This window comes from Sorex araneus, chromosome 5 (genome assembly GCF_027595985.1).
Source record: "Sorex araneus isolate mSorAra2 chromosome 5, mSorAra2.pri, whole genome shotgun sequence".
NCBI classification, from domain to species: Eukaryota; Metazoa; Chordata; class Mammalia; order Eulipotyphla; family Soricidae; genus Sorex; species Sorex araneus.
Window position 1 is genome coordinate 33,049,464 of NC_073306.1, and position 16,641 is coordinate 33,066,104.

A 16,641-nucleotide genomic window follows, 5' to 3' on the forward strand; every position below is an offset into this window, starting at 1 on the left:
GACCACATTCCAGATTCCATTGATCCTGCCATGGAGGGGTCGTAACCACACCAGCTAATCAGTCTCACGGCAGTCTGCCAGGGCCGTGTCCTGTCCCTCCAAGTAGCGTGGGCAAACACTGGCAAAGATGAGGCTTCTCTCTTGGCTAACCAGCAGGAAGCTGCCCACAGTGCTAGGCCAGTCCTGCTAGACTAAGGGAAAGAGTTCAGGCAGCCCGAAGCCAAGCTGTAGTACCAGTCACACAGACCCAGTGAGTGTCAAGGACCAATCACTTCCAACACTTTCCTACTGGATGACCCTGCCAGAATCTACAGACTCTGGGGGGCCAGAGTGTGGCAGGGGAGAGCACTGCCAATATGGCCAAAGAGCTCTCAGCCATCACTTATTCTTCAACATGTTGTCTATTTGGCGGGGGGAGGGTGGGTTCTTTCTGAGTCCACTGTTGAGACTGCAAGTGTTAACCCAGTGTCAGTGTCCCCAAAGGTTCTTTCTGAGGCCATACATACTCAGTGGTGCTGAGCACTCATAGCTGTCTCTATGCTAAGGGTTCATTCCTGTTGGGACTCCCAGGACCATGTCTGGTACCAAGCATCAAACTCAGGTCAGCTGTGTGCCAGGCAAGTGCCTTGCCCTAGTTACGATCTCTCCCATCTTTTTTTTTTTTCTCCTCAAACAGAAACAAGTTTTTAATTTATAGGAGCCATCCCTAGCTGTACTCAGACATGCACCTGGATGCCTGGTGGAGGTGTGCTGGGGTCACATGGGGCAACAGACTAAGGTACCCCGAATAGCACTGCAGGGGAAGAGGTAGGCACAGCCAACTCTGGGGTTCCTGGACCATCTCCCACATCACCTAGAAAGTGAAGCCTATAAACCAAACTAAACATGGGTTTATTGGGGGTGGGGTGGGGGGAAGGTAGCACATGCCAGATAGGGGAGAATGATGGGTGACGCAAGGTGACAACAGGTTGGGTCCTGCTCCAGCAGAAGCTCCGAAGAAGTCTGGTAGGGATGTTCACTGGCACAGGACGTCCTCCTGCTGGCTGCAGGGGAGTTCACTGGCACAGAGCTATCGGTTGCCTGGCAGTGATGCAGCAACGACCTGGAGGAAGGGCCCCACCCCTCTCTCCCGCCTCTCCGGACCTCTGTTCCCCCACACTCTGAGCTGTTGGCAGCTCCCTAGGGGCCTGTTCCCACGCCCCATCTGCCTTGTGCTGTTCAAGTCCCAAAGTGGTGGCCCGGCCCGGGAGCTTGGGCAGTGATGGAGAGCGCCCAGCAGAGCAGCCTGTGGACCGCAGACATGTCTCCCACAAGCCAGTCCCATTTTTCTCATTCTCCAGAAGAGGAAATGGAGCATGAGGAGCAAAGGTTCTGCCCTGCCAGGGTAACAGGGCAAGCTCATGGCAGGTCAGGCGCTGAACAGTCTGGCTCTGGGCGACCATAACAACTTGGATTTTTATGTTGTAGGCAAAGGAGAGCCACACAAGGGCTTCAAGTTGGGCAGTGCCAGGCATGGGACCTCTGGCTGGGCAAAGCTCCGATCTCTCATTGCTCCATCGTCCTAGGGGGCTGAACTTGGTAGGAGAAGATGTTGGAGAAGATCCTTGATCTGACGGAGCGCCCCGAGGGTCTCTGTACAGCCTTAAGATGTGTCTTCCTCTAGGTCCACGCCGACCACCAGGACCAGCATGGTCAGAGGCAGGTGGGGTGTGGGTGGAGAAGGCGAAATGCAGGGCCGAAGAGATGGACCTAAAGACCAGGAGCAGGAGGAACAGGTGCTTGTCTGCCACTGGCCTGTGCCTCCGGAGACTCGGACACCCGCTCGTGTGTTCTCTGGTGCTGCCTGAGATGGTCTGCTCGCATGAACTGCCGGCCGCACAGCTCACATCGGTGGGGTCTGACCTTGGTGTGGATACGCATGTGCCGTCCAAGCTCATCAGACCGGATGAAAGACCATAGGCAGCCTTCCCATTGGCACCGGTAGGGCCTCTCGCCTGGAGGGGTGAGGAGAGAGGGGAGGAATTAAATGGAAGAATAGGCCAGCAGGGAGTGGAGGAGGTAGACTCTGGGAGGCAAGTAGCCACAGCTGAGAAATCAGGAGGAAAAAGAAAAAAGAGAGTCATCTTCCCCACAGGCTGGCTGGCTCCCAGAGAGGGCTATGGGGTGACAGCCACCAGAAGTCTCCCCTACCCCCTAGCCCCTGCCCCCATCCTTATCACCTTCACCATGGCGTAGCCACATGGACTATGTGAGCAAGCAAGTTGGGAGGAGAGAAAAGAGGTCCCAGTGTGAGGGGTGAAGGTCAATCCCAGTCATTCTTAGCCAATCTACACACCAGAAACACCGTCGCCGCCACCACCATATACCTGTGTGCTTGCGCTGGTGAATCACGAGGTGGGAGCGTTTGGTGTAGGCCTTGCCACAGTTCTCATGCTGGCAGCGGAACGGCTTTGACACTGGCAATGATCTCCCGGGGGCCTTCTCCTGGGTGTTGGAGCTCTGTTCTGGCTCCTGGGCTGCAGCTCTGGGCTGCTCTGGTGGGGAGTTATCTTCCCCACGGGCTGGCTGACTCTCAAAAGAACTTGGGGATTCTAAAGCCAGCAGCGTTGGGGATCCAGCCGGGGGCATCTCAAGATCGTGGGGGGCTCTGGAGGGTAACATCTTAGGCAAACAGGGGAGCATTGCCTGGGTCTCGGCTGAAGGCATGACTGGGGCCAAGAGCATTTTAGGGATTAAAGAGTTCCTGCTGGGAGGGCCTTTGGGGGAGCCAGAACAAGGCATTGGTGGGGTCCTGATGTGGGACATCATGGGGACCCCAGAGGGAGCCCAGATGGGTGGCCCTGAGCAGGCCCCCCTGAGAGTCCCACCGTAGTTCCTGGCCACTCTGGGAATCCCTGGTTCTCTCAAGGGCCCCACCTGAGACCCCCTGAAGAGCCTCACTCCGGACTGGCTGGGGCCTGGGCCCTGACAGTAAATCATGTTTGAAGGCATCAGAGCCACTTGGGAGCAGTAGTTCACACAAGACTCGGGCAGCAACATACTGAACCGTGACTCCATTTCACCCACGTTGTGCCGCAGAGTCTCTGTAGACCCCAAGGGAACCCTCTCCGGGTCTGGACAGGAAGAGCAGTGGTGATAGCCTGGTGGGTTGCAGTTCCAGGTGTGCGCGCCACCACTTCCGGGAGCTGAGGACATATCCAAGACGGACACTGATTTCTCAATTTCCTGCAAGAAAGTGAGGCAGAGTCAGGAGCTCAGGCACTTAACCTGCATGCAGCTGGAGTGACTGCAACCCAGGATCCAATCCCCAGCACCACATGTGGTCCCCCAAACACCACTAGCGGTGACTCCTGAGCACAGAGCCAGGAATAGCCCTGGACACTGTTCAGTGTGGGCTACACCTCCTCCCCAAAAGATAGAATGATGGAAAAAAAAAAAACAAAAAAAAAACCGAAAAAAAAAAAGTAAACCAAAAAAAAGATAGAATGATGGAACAGGTAAAAATAACAAGATTAAAAAAAATAGATAAATAACAAGATACATCAATATGCTCCCCAAAAGAGCCATTTGAGATGCAAAAGATCTCTTTTACATGAGGTATAAACTTTATTTGAAATGGGCTGAAAAAGATATTCCACGGGCTTAGAACATAACTCTGTGGTAGAAGATATGCTTCACAGGTGTGAGGCCTTAAGTTCAGTCCCTGCAACGCAAGCACATACACATACATACCAGGCAAATAGAAGCCAAAGGAGAAGCTGGCATAGCTATACTTTTATCAGACAAAACAGGCCTTAAGACAAAGACTGCAATAAAAGACAGTCATTATATAATAATAAAAATAGATCAACTAAACAAAAAATTTTATATCTGTAAATACTTATGTTGCACCTAAGTATATAAACAAGCAATAGTTTTTTTTTGTTCGTTTGTTTCTTTTTGGGTCACTCATGGCTCTGGACTCAGGAACTACCCCTGGCGGTGCTCAGGGGACCATATGGGATGCTGGGAATCGAACCCGGGTCGGCTGCATGCAAGGCAAATGCCTACCCCCTGTGCTATCACTCCAGCCCCCTAAGCAAGCAATAGTTTTAAGGATGAAATAAAAGCAATAACGATGATAGTAGCATGGTTTGTTTGAGCAGGCACCAGTAACGTCTCTCATTGAGACTATTGTTACCGTTTTTGGCATATCCAATACGCACGGGTAGCTTGCCAGGCTCTCTGAGAGGGGCGGAGGAATCAACTGGAGTTGGCCAAGTGAAAGGCGAATGCCCAACCACTGTGCTATCGCTCCAGCCCTTTGGAATTTGTATCTAAAGGAAATGGAATCAATATCTTGAAACTATATGCATGTCCAATTTTATGCAGTATTATTTCCATCAAGCCATTACAAGGAAACAACCTGAGTGTCCTTTCTACATGCCTGGATAATACACACATGGATAATACAATAGGTTGTTACTCTGCTATTCATCCGTTAAAGACAAAGGAAAACTTGCCATCTGGGCAAACATGGCTGGGCTTTGAGGGTATATGCTAAATGAAATAGATCAAAAGAAGGCAAAATCCTTACAGGCAATCCCAAAGAGTCAAGCCCCCAGGGGTTAGATACATGAAGTATAAATGTATTACGGTATAAAAAGTATAAAAGTATTAAAAAGTTGGAGCCAGAGCGATAGTATAGTGGGTAGGGCACTTGCCTTGCATGCAGCTGACCCAGATCTGACACTACATATGGACCACATGTGGTATTCCCAGCATCACAGGTCCCCTAGCCCTGCCAGGAGTGATTCCCTGAGCACAAAGCACAGAGTTAAGTCAGTAGCATGATAGCAATATAATAATATAAGATTAAGCAATATTTGGGGGAGGTTGGGCCACACCTGGCTGTGCTCAGGGCTTACTCCTGTGTCAGTGCTCAGGGATCACTCCTACTGGGATTTAGGGGACAATATGTGATGCCAGGGAGGGAACTCAAGATTGGCCACAGGTAAGGCAAGCACCTTACCCAGTGTACTATCTCTCTACCCCCAAAATACTTTATTACTCTATACTTCCATCAACAGATTATTCAGGAAAAAAAAAATCAGTAAATTTTTTTTCTATTGCTGTTATTTTCTTTTCTTTTTTTTTTTTAATTAGTGAGTCACAGTGAGGGTACAGTTACAGATTCAAACATTTCGTGCTTGTTTTTCCCTCATGCAGTGTTCGGGAGCCCATCCCTCCACCAGTGTCCATTCTCCACCACCAATGAACCCAGTATCCCTCCCACCCCCCAGTTCCATCCCCCCCAACCCCACCCCGCCTCTGTGGCAGGGCATTCCAATTTGTTCTCTCTCTTTTTTGGGGTGTTGTGGTCTGCAATAGGGGTATTGAGTGGCCATCGTGTTCGGACACTAGTCCACTTTCAGAGCTCATTTCCCTTACCATGTGGGATCTCCACTCACAAAAAAAATCAGTAAATTAAGACAGACTTAAATAGCCCATTAAACCAGATAGAATGAACAGACATATACACAACACGCCATTGAAAAGTATATCATAGTCTTCTGCTTCTGCTCATTTGCAAATGAATAATTCCCCAGAATATATAAGGCCACAGCACAAGTTTTAGTAATTTGAGACAAACCACATCAAACATTTTGTTTGCTTTTTGGACCACACCCAGGGGTGCTCAGGACTTATTCCTGGCTCTTTGTTCAGCACATGTGGTGCTAAGGATTGAACCTGTCAGGCAGTCAAGGGAAATGCCCTACACAATGTACTATCTCTCTAGCCCCTCAAACATTTTTGAACTACAACATGAAATTTTAAAAATATGAAATAAATCAATTACAAAAAAACATAAGTTTCCTGAATATGTAACAAGATGCTACTGAACAGTTAATAAATTTAAAAACTAAAAGGGAAATAAAAATCTTGAAACAAAGACAATTAGAAGCCAACATACTGAATATACCAAGATACAGGGGGCATAACAGTATCAGTTCCAAGAGGAAAGTTAATAGCAATTAATTCCTACATTAAGAAACAAGAACTGGGGCTGGAGCGATAGCACAGTGGATAGGGCATTTGCCTTGCATGCAGCTGGCCCGGGTTTGATTCCCAGCATCCTATATGGTCCCCTGAGCACTGCCAGGAGTAATTCCTGAGTGCAGAGCCAGGAGTAACCCCTGTGCATCTCTGGGTGTGACCCAAAAAGAAAAAGAAAATAAACAAGAATTCAAACCATCTAACTTTAACCTCAAGGATCCAGAAGGAAAGAACTAAATAAAATTAGAAGTAGCAAAGATCAGACTGAAAAGAAATTAAATGGAAGCATAAAAGAATAGAACAGATAAGGAAAAAAAACCTTTCTAAGTTTATAAGCCAAATAGACAAACCTTCAGCTCTTCTCACTAAGAAAAAGAGAGAATTAAAGTTAAAATAAGAAGTGAAATAAGGGGCTGGAGTGATAGTACAGCAGGTAGGGCGTTGGCCTTGCAAGCGGCCGACCTGGGTTCGATCCCCTGGTTTAGACCCCTGGTATCCCATATGGTCCCCCAAGAACCCTCAGGAGTAATTCCTGAGTGCAGAACCAGGAGCAACCCCTGAGCACAGCTCCGTGTCACCCAAAACGCAAAAAAAAAAAAAAAAAACACCAAGAAGTGAAATAATAGATTTTACAACTGATACTACACCAGTGAACTCCAACCAGCACTAAGGGAAAAATATCAATCCTTCTCAAACTCTTCCTAAAACAGAAGAGGGGAAAGCACTCCAAATTTCACAATGCCAACATTATTCTGATAACAAAACTGTACAAGTTCACTATAAGATAAGAAAACTGTAGACCAGGGTCAGAGTGATAGTACAGCAGGCAGGACACTTGTCTTGCATGTGGCCCAACCAGATTTAATCCTCAGCATCCCATATGGTCTCTAAATCCACCAGGAGTGATCCCTGAGTGCAGAGACAGGAGTAAGCCCTGAGCACCACCAGATGTGACCCAAACCCAATAAAGAAAAAAGAAAACTGCAGATCCAAAAAAAAAAAATTTTTTTTTTGCTTTTTGGGTCACACTCGGCAATACACAGAGGTTACTCCTGGCTTTGCACTCAGGATTACTCCTGGCGGTGCTCAGGGGACCATATGAGATGTGGGAATCGAACCCTGGTTGGCTTCGTACAAGGCAAAGGCCCAACCCGTTGAGCTATTGCTCCAACCCCTGCAGATCAAAATTCTTGATGAACAAGATGCATATAATTTCAACATATGGGCAAACCAAATACCTCAAAAGGGTACTGGCACTATGACAAGGAGGACTTATTCCAAGGATGCAAGTATGGCTCAACACATGCAAAATCACTGTGTTATACTATACTAACAAAAAGGAGAGCTCAACAGGCTAAGCATATGTGTGGCATAAGGAGGCACTGGTTTGGTCCCCAGCACCTCCTGTGACCTATCCCTAAGCACCATCAGGAGCCACTAGAGAAGAGTTGAAAGTAGCCCAGAGCACCACCAGGTATGCCCCGCCCCACCAAAAAAAGCCAAAAACTTCTCATTTTAGAACAGAAATAAAGGGGCTAGAGTGATTGCACAGTGGGTAAGGCGTTTGCCTTGCACGCAGCTGACCTGGGTCCGATTCCCAGCATCCCATATGGTCCCCTGAGCACCACCAGGGGTAAACCCCTGTGCATTGCTAAGTGTGACCCGAAAAGCAAAAAAAAAAAAAAAATTAGTCAAGGATGCCAACTCTTGCCATATTTACTAAAAACAGTATTAGAGGGCTCGGAGAGATAGCATAGCAGGTAAGGGATTTGCTTCGCAGGGGGCCAACCGGGTTCAATCCCTGGCCCCACATATGGTTTCAGAGCCCCACCAGGAGTGATTCCTGAGCACAGAGCCAGGAATTATCCCTGAGCACTGCCAGGTGCCATGGCCCTCCCCCAAAAATAACCTTAAGATTCCACCCATAGGGACCAGAACGATAGCACAGTGGAGAGGGCATTTGCCTTGCACGAAGCCAACCTGGGTTCAATCCCCAGTGTCCCATATGGTCCCCTGAGCACCGCCAGGGGTAATTCCTGAGTGCAGAGCCAGGAGTAACCCCTGAGCATCGCCAGGTGTGACCCCCCCCAAAAAAAAAAAAAGATTCCACCAATAATCTTTTAATACTAGTAAGTGAAAGGTGTTTCAAAGGACCAAGAACGTGTTTTGCAAATAGAAGGCCCAAGTTTGATCCCCAGTACTATCTGGATCCCTGAGCACTGCTGGGAGTGACTCCTGAACACAGTCAGAAATGATGCTCCTGAGAATGAATCTTGAAAAACCCAGGTTTGTGGGATTTTTGACTGAAATCCTCCGGCTCCAACGGTGTCAGGAATGGGTGACCTACCCCCAGCTCCTGCTCTTCCAACCATGCCCAAGAACTCCCTCTGGTGCTTTTGAAGCTCATTAATGGCCATGACACAGAGACTCACAGATAAATCTCAGAAGAGAACAACAGGCTGCAGAGATGCCTCCAGACCCCAAAGTCACTGTCCAGTTAAAAATGTAACTCCGGTTCTATCACTCCATTTTAAATTTTAGAATTCCCGGAGCGACATCTCATACTCTATGCCACTGATGTACAAAGAGTAGCACACCACAGTTGATGGGGTGTAAAGTAGAAAGCAACTGACCTCAATTTAAAAAAAAAAAAAAAACACATATGGTCACACCTGAACTCAGAACTAGGAATAGCCCCAGAGTGCCACTAGGTGTAGCCCACTGCCCCTCTTCCAAAAAAAAGTATATGCATGGTCAACAGGGGTCTGAAGAGATACTCAACATCACTTATCAGAAAAGTACAAATAAATCACAAGTCATCTCACATCTGTTAGAATAACTATCATTAACAAGATAAAAAAAATAATAATAATAAGTAGTAGTATTGAGGGTTTGTCTAGAAGCTGTTTTGGTCAGAGAGGCACTACACACAAGCTTTGTTACTCTCTTGACCTCAGGTAAAATCTTTCCAGAATCTACTTTCACATTTTTTCCTAAGAATTTGTAACTAAACAAACACAACAACAGCAACAACAAAACCAACCCTATAGCAATCTATGGCTTATAAGTCACTTTATTTTGAAATATTTTGTTAATATTATATGCATAGGTAGTATATAACTTTAGGAAAAACCCAGATATAAAATCCAGAACTACTTCTCTGTTATCTCTTCTTGTAGAATGTGAATCACACTTAGCCATGTAGAGAGCAAAGAAAATATGGAACAGGTTTTCTGGCCATTCACCTTCCCATAGTAGAAATAAACTTTTCATTTGTGTGTTTTGAGTAAAAGCAGGTCTTGGAGTTCTACTTTCTAATATTATCCATTAGTTGCCTGGAACGATAGCACAGTGGGTAGGGCATTTGCCTTGCACATGGCCGACCCGGGTTTGATTCCTCCATCCCTCTCAGAGAGCCCGGCAAGATACCGAGAGTATCTCACCTGCACAGCAGAGCCTGGCAAACTATCCATGGTGTATTTGATATGCCAAAAAACAGTAACAAGTCTCACAATGGAGACGTTACTGGTGCCCATTGAGTATTGAGGGTGTAAAGAGATTAGTACTATCATTGTGGAAAATAATATGGAGGCTCCTCAACTGCCGTTCAATTCAGCAATTCCACTTCCAGGACAGTCCTAAGTAAACAAAAGCACTAATCCAAATGAGCATGCACAGCAGCATGGTCTACAGTGAGAGACAGGGAAACAACCCAAGAGTCTCTCAGTGAAGCGATGGTTTTTATGATGTGGTGTAGAGTATATAAGGGAAGACTAGCCATGAAAAGGACTCTGCCATTTCCAGTCATAGGGAAAATTCCAGTCATACAGAAATTCCAGTCATAGATGAAATAAATCCCTGAACTATCTCTCTGATTCCAAGAAAACGTTAAAGATTATTAGATTATATAAGAGGGAAAAAAAAACCCAGTGGGACTTGAGCGACAGTACAGAGTGTTTGCCTTGCATGTTGCCAATCTGGGCTTGATCCTCAGCACAAGGTCCCCTGAGCACCTAATGGGGTGATCCCTGAGCTCAGAGCTTGAAGTATTGAAATAAGCCCTGAGCACTTCAGGTATGATGTAAATTAAACACACACACACACACACACACACACACAGAGGAAGATCACCATGGAAGAAAAGAATTAGAACCATCAGGCATCTCGCCCAGATAACAGCAGCTGGTACATATTCCTGGAGCAGCCTGCATTAACCTGGAGGAGCCAGAGGACAACTAAAAATCGAAGAGGAAATACTTCTCACTCATTCGGAGTTCAGCACTGCTCTGCTACCAAGCCTAATAAACCCATCACACAAGAAAACTGTAATCTCTGATGAATATAGATATGAAGGGCTGGAGCAATAGCACAGCAGGTTGGGCGTTTGCCTTGCATGCGGCTGACCCCGGTTCGATTCCCAGCATCCCATATGGTCCCCTGAGCACCGCCAGGAGTTATTCCTGAGTGCAGAGCCAGGAACAACCCCTGTGCATTGCCAGGTGTGACCCAAAAAGCAAAACAATAATAATAATAATAATAATAATAACAACAACAACAACAGGGGCTGGAGTGATAGCACAGCGGGTAGGGCATTTGCCTTGCACATGGCAGACCCGGGTTCGATTCCCAGCATTCCCTATGGTCCCCTGAGCACTGCCCAGAGTAATTCCTGAGTGCAGAGCCAGAAGTGTGCTCCAAAAAGCAAAAACAACAACAACAACAACAACAACAACAATAATAATAATAGGACACCAAATTGAAAAGCAAAAATATTATGGTATTATCAGATGATACAATCATGTATGGAAGCAATGCACAAAATCCTGGGTTAGATGTGGCTGGAGATAGAACACATGCCTCATATGTGCAGCTCCTAAGAAGCTGGAAGTGGAAAAAAGAACAAAATCCTCAAGATTATACTTACACACATACACACTTAAAATCTATAGGAGAGGGGCCGGAGCGATAGCACAGCAGGTAGGGCGTTTGCCTTGCACGCGGCCGACCCGGGTTCGATCCCCGGCATCCCATATGGTCCCCCAAGCACCGCCAGGAGTAATTCCTGAATGCAAAGCCAGGAGTAACCCTTGAGCATCGCTGGGTGTGACCCAAAAAGCAAAAAAAACAAAAAACAAAAAAATCTATAGGAGAAGGGCTGGAGCGATAGCACAGCAGGTAGTTTGTTTGCCTTGCACTCGGCTGACCCAGGTTCAATTCCCAGCATCCCATGTGGTCCCCTGAGCACCGCCAGGAGTAATTCCTGAGTGCAGAGCCAGGAGTAACCCCTGTGCATCGCCGGGTGTGACCCAAAAAAAGCAAAAAAATAAAATAAAATAAAATTGCCAGAAAAGTATTCTTTCTTAAAAAAAAAAACTACAGGAGAAAAAATAAATATGTTTCATTTCCTCTCGAAGAGTCTGGCAAGCTACCAAGAGTGTCCCGCCCGCACAGCAAAGCCTGTCAAGCTACCCATGGCGTATTCGATGTGTCAAAAGCAGTAACAAGTCTCACAATGGAGACGTTACTGGTGCCTGCTCGAGCAAATCGATGAGTAACGGGCTGACAGTGACAGTGATAATTTTTAAAAAGACAAGACAAAGAAATTAGAACTAAAACATTCAGTCAAGTCACAGGATACAAATTTGTCACACAATATATATACATATATATATATATATATATATATATATATATACATACATACCAAAATTGAGCAATCTGAAAAAATAGGGGGGTATTAAATTTATTATAGTACAAAAAAGATTTATTTGGAAAAACCTAACAGGAGTTCTGAGATACTAGAAAGATTAAGCCATTTGCAGGGCTGGAGCATAGCATGGTGGATTAGGGTGTTTGCCTTGCATGTGGACAACCCAGGTTCAATTCCCAGCATCCCATATAATCCCCTGAGCACCGCCAGGGATAATTCCTGAGTGCAGAGCCAGGTGTGATCCAAAAACAAAAGAAAAAAAAAAAGATTAAGCCACTTGCCTTGCATGCAAACAGCTGTAGTTTTATCCCTGGCACTTCATGTGGTCTCCCAAACAAATACTGCCAGGAATGACCACTGAGCATAGAGTTGGCATTAACTCCTGAGCACCACCAGGAGTAGCACCTGAACCCAAAGCCTCCCCAGAGAAAGAAAGGACCTATGGAGTTAATTTAATCACTGAAAACTACAGAACACTGCTAAAAAAATAGAAATAGACATTGATAAACTTAATTATGTTAATGCTACCTCAAAACAATCTATACATTAAATCTGTGATGGTGTTTGTCCATCAAAGTCTGGGGACAGATGTTTAGATGCTGGCAGACATGACCACTACTGTCAAGAGATGGAGCACCCGGCTGTTGCAGCCCAACAAAGAAATTCCCTAAGAACTTTCAACTTCTTGTTCCGTAATTCTATACCAACAAGAATTTTCTGAACTAGTCTCGGTCTCCTAAATTGACGGCCCTGATATCAAGTCAACAGTCGAAAGGATAATACAATAACAATTGCTATTATCTTTGTTATGTTCAGGTATGAGCTCACCAAACATCTTAAGGAAGCATTAACATTCCTGTGGCTGGAGCAATAGCACAGCGGGTAGGGCGTTTGCCTTGCACATAGCCGACCCCCATTTGATTCCCAGCATCCCATATGGTCCCCTGAGCACCGCCAGGAGTAATTCCTGAGTGCAGAGCCAGGAGTAATTCCTGAGTGCAGAGCCAGGAGTAACCCCTGTGCATCACCAGGTGTGACCCAAAAAAGGAAAAAAAAAAAAAAAAAAGACCATTCAGTTGAGGGCAGTCTTCAAATTATGCTGTATAACTGGATATCCTCATTGAAACATACAAAAGCCAAGTCAAGAAAGCTCAGAAACCTAAAAGAAGGCTGGGGACATGGCTCAATGACAAAACACTTTCCTTGCATGTGTGAGGCCCTGAGTTCAATTCTCAGCACCAATAGAAAGGGTCCCTTAGCACAGCCAGAAATGATCCAAAAACTAAATTATAATTTTAAGATAAAATTCTTAGAAAGATGAGCTGTAGAGCTAGTACAGTGGTAAGGTGCTAGCATTGCACACCAACAACCAGGGTTCAATCACTGGCACTACCACATATAATCCCCATAGAAGTCCCTGAAGGCAGAGTAAATCCTCAGACCCCGCCGGGTGGGGCCCCAAAACAAACAGAACAAACAAAAAAGTCAAAGTAGAAAGATGGTTGTCACAGACGGTCAGGGGAATACTGGGGAACAGCTGTTTCTAAGTTAAGGAAGTTTCCTTTCAAGGTGAAAACAAGTCCTAGAAATGGATCTGATGGTAGTGGCACAGGCTGTGGCTGTGCAGAACACCACCAAACATCATTCTTCACTACACTAAAGGTGGTTTCAGTACTTTCATGGGGTGCAGACTTCACCGGGATCTTATTTTAATGTTTCACAAAAAGGAACCAGGCAAGATTTCCCAGAGCTTCCCAAACCTGTCCATCTTTATCTCCAAGTCTCCTTCCATCTCACAGGTTCCCCTAACTCTACCTTGGGGCAATCTTTCTCATGCAAATGATTCCTTGCTATTTATAATTCAATTATCCTTAAGCCAATAGCTCCCAGGCATATCTCTGCAGAATCTTCCAGTAGCCAAAGCTCAAAATGTGAATAGCTCACAGGCACTTCAAATGATCTTGACACCCACCCCCAGACCATCTCAAGGATCAGAGTTGAAAAAAAAAAAAAAAAAAAAAAAAAACCTCTAAATCCTATTCCTTCTGATCCCTGGGTATGGGGGGATGTCACCAGTATTCTCACCCAACTCTGTTATCCAGAAATCTCTGGAAAGATGGTCAAGGTGCTTTCTTTGCATACAGCCAACACAACCCCCAACACCACCACCACACACACACTCACACACAACCAGAAATCTGGCAAATTATCTGGAGACTCCCCTTCCACACCCCACCCCCAGCCCACTGAGATCCAACTAATTGTCCATTTTTGTGTTGTATTTCCAAAGTATCTCTAGAATCTTGTTTGCTTCCATTTCCACAGTTCTTTCTCCCCTACTTCCATTCATTCTTTTGTTGTTGTTTTTTTTGGGGTCACACCCAGTGATGCTCAGGGGTTACTCCTGGCTCTGCACTCAGGAATCACTCCTGGTGGGGCTCTGGGGACCATATGGGATGCCAGAATGGAACTCAGGTTGGTCCAGCCGCTGTGCTATCTCTCCAGCCCTCTCTACCTGTAACTTTCATTCTCGATGGGATAATTCCAGTGGCTTTTTGACCTTGACCTTGAATTCTACCCAGCTCTGCCAGAACACTCATAAGAATGCAAATCAAATTTGACTGATTCCATCATCAAGAAATCTTGAAACCGACTCAAGCCTTACATATCCCGACTCCCAAGGTGCCCGGAGGTTCCTGACACCCCACCCCCTGTCTCTGTTGCTCTCTGGATTTTCATTTCCTCCAGCTTTCACCTCCAAGGGAGGCATTCCACAGCCCATCTCATGTCTGGTCTCAGGACCTGCAGAGCCTCAGCCAATAGTTCTCAGTTCCCAGACCCGATCCTCAGCTGACTCCCATCTCCTCTAATCTCTGCTGTTAGTACCTGTGGCCTCCTCTCTTCTTCATTTTTTGTTTTTGTTTTATTCTTTTGAAACGCACCTCCAGTGCTCAAGGCTTACTCCTGGTTTTGCACTCTGGGATAACTCTTGGAAGGATTCAGAACCACATGGGGTACAGGGGATGGAACCTGTTCCTTGCTGGACCATGAAGGAGATGAAGGAGGCAAGTGCCCTACCCCCTGTACTATTTCTCCAGCCCCCCAACACACACACACACACACACACACACACACACACACACACACACACACACACACACACAGAGTTAGTTCTCCACAGCAATTTGCGCATCTAGTATCTAGTAATAAGATGGTACATGTCGGGAGGCGAACACAATCACTGACTTTCACGATCAGCCTGGCCATGCCCTCCTACTTGGCTGGACTCCACTAAATATTCCATTTCTCCTCGCACCCGCTTCCCCACTGACTCCCTAACTCAGTCTTCTCTCCCCAGTACCCAGGCCCTTCTCCCCAAGTTACCTGGAATGGTAAGGCAAGCACAAGGAGCCCAGTCATCGAACTGAAATCAGCCACAGCCTTAGAATCTCCACTCAGGTGTCGGTGTCCCTCCTCTCCCGGCTCCCACCGCGCCCTGGGGCCCCGGGGCTCCAGGCCCCCACTCACCTCTGCGACCAGGTGCTGAGCCGCCTGCCAGGGCCACTGGCGCAGCAGCTGGGCCTCCTGCTCCATCTCCAAGCCGCGCGAGCTCCGTCCAGGTGAGAGCAGGGCGCACGCGGTGCCACAGCCCCACCACGCCACAATCACCGACTCCCGCCGCGCCAGGGGGCGGAGCCACGGGCCGCACCCACCTGGCCCGCCCCGCGCCAGCCCGCCCAACGCCCTGCCCCACCCAGCTTGCTCCTGCTGCTTCCAGTCCTCTTCCCTCTAAGACCTTCACCACTCCTCCAGTGCTATCCCTGCCCATTCCTACCTGTACCAGCCAGTAGTGCATCTTTGGTCCAGTTAGGGGGCTCTGAGGTTTCGGACCAGGACTTGGGGACCAGACCCGAGATCAAACACAGGCAGCAGACTGGAGAGAGAGAGACGGGAGTGTAGGACCTCTGTAGACGGAAGAAGCCCACCAGCACCTACCGGGCTCGGGCCTATTTTCCCTAGAGGCCTGGATGGTCAGCTGCTGCCCCTCTGTCCCTCTGAGCCCAATGGGGAAGGTGGGTGCCATCAGATCTTCACGCTATGATAATCGTGGCGTGTCCACTTTGGGGTAGGAGGGGGACTGTGTTTTGGAGCCAACAAGAGGTCTTCTTTCTGGGCCGGAGAGATAGCACAGTGGGTAGGGTGTTTGCCTTGCACACAGCCGACCCAGGTTCAATCCCCCGCATCATATGGTCCCCCAAGCACCACCAGGAGTAATTCCGTGTGCAGAGCCAGAGTAACCCCTAAATATCGCTGGGCGTAACCCCCCCCCCAAAAAAAAAAGTTTCCTTTCTCTCATGGAACTTTCATCCTTAACTAGCAGGTGACTAAATACTGTCGCCAGTCATTGTTAGGCTTTTGGGGCTGGGGGTACCATGAGTGGGGAAAAAAAAAAAACATGAGCTGAGAGCAAAGTTCCTGGAAACAGTCCATAGGAGGAGGGGGCTGGGGTAGCACCCTGAGGCGAGGAGGAGCTTGGCTTGCTAGACTAGGGGAGTCGGGATGAACAGCCAGGTGACCTGACAGGTGGGCCAAGGAAGAGAATGGAATGGCACAGCTGGGTCTTGGGGCACGTGGAAAGCAGCCTAGGCTCTTCCATAAGTGGAAGGGGGAACCTCTGAAGGATTCTACACAGAGACCTGGTGTAGATCTAGGTTTTAAAATTGATCACGGGGGGGGGCCGGAGCGATAGAACATCGGGTAGGGCGTTTGCCTTGCATGCGGCCGACCCGGGTTCGATCCCCCCGGGTTCAATCCCCGGCATCCCACATGGTCCCCCAAGCACCGCCAGGAGTAATTCCTGAGTGCAAAGCCAGGAGTAACCCCTGAGCATCGCT

The 16,641-nt window shown here is 47.5% G+C and overlaps 1 protein-coding gene across 1 annotated transcript; it reads right to left on the reverse strand.

Annotated features, from left to right (window-relative positions):
• Nucleotides 1-1,642: 1,642 nt before the first annotated feature.
• On the reverse strand, nucleotides 1,643-15,340 carry KLF17 (KLF transcription factor 17). Its single transcript, XM_012933972.2, has 4 exons — nucleotides 15,275-15,340; nucleotides 2,367-3,225; nucleotides 1,791-1,994; nucleotides 1,643-1,749 (listed from the first exon to the last, which is right to left on the reverse strand). The coding sequence occupies exons 1-4, from the start codon at nucleotides 15,338-15,340 to the stop codon at nucleotides 1,643-1,645; spliced, it is 1,236 nt and encodes a 411-aa protein (XP_012789426.2).
• Nucleotides 15,341-16,641: the final 1,301 nt, after the last annotated feature.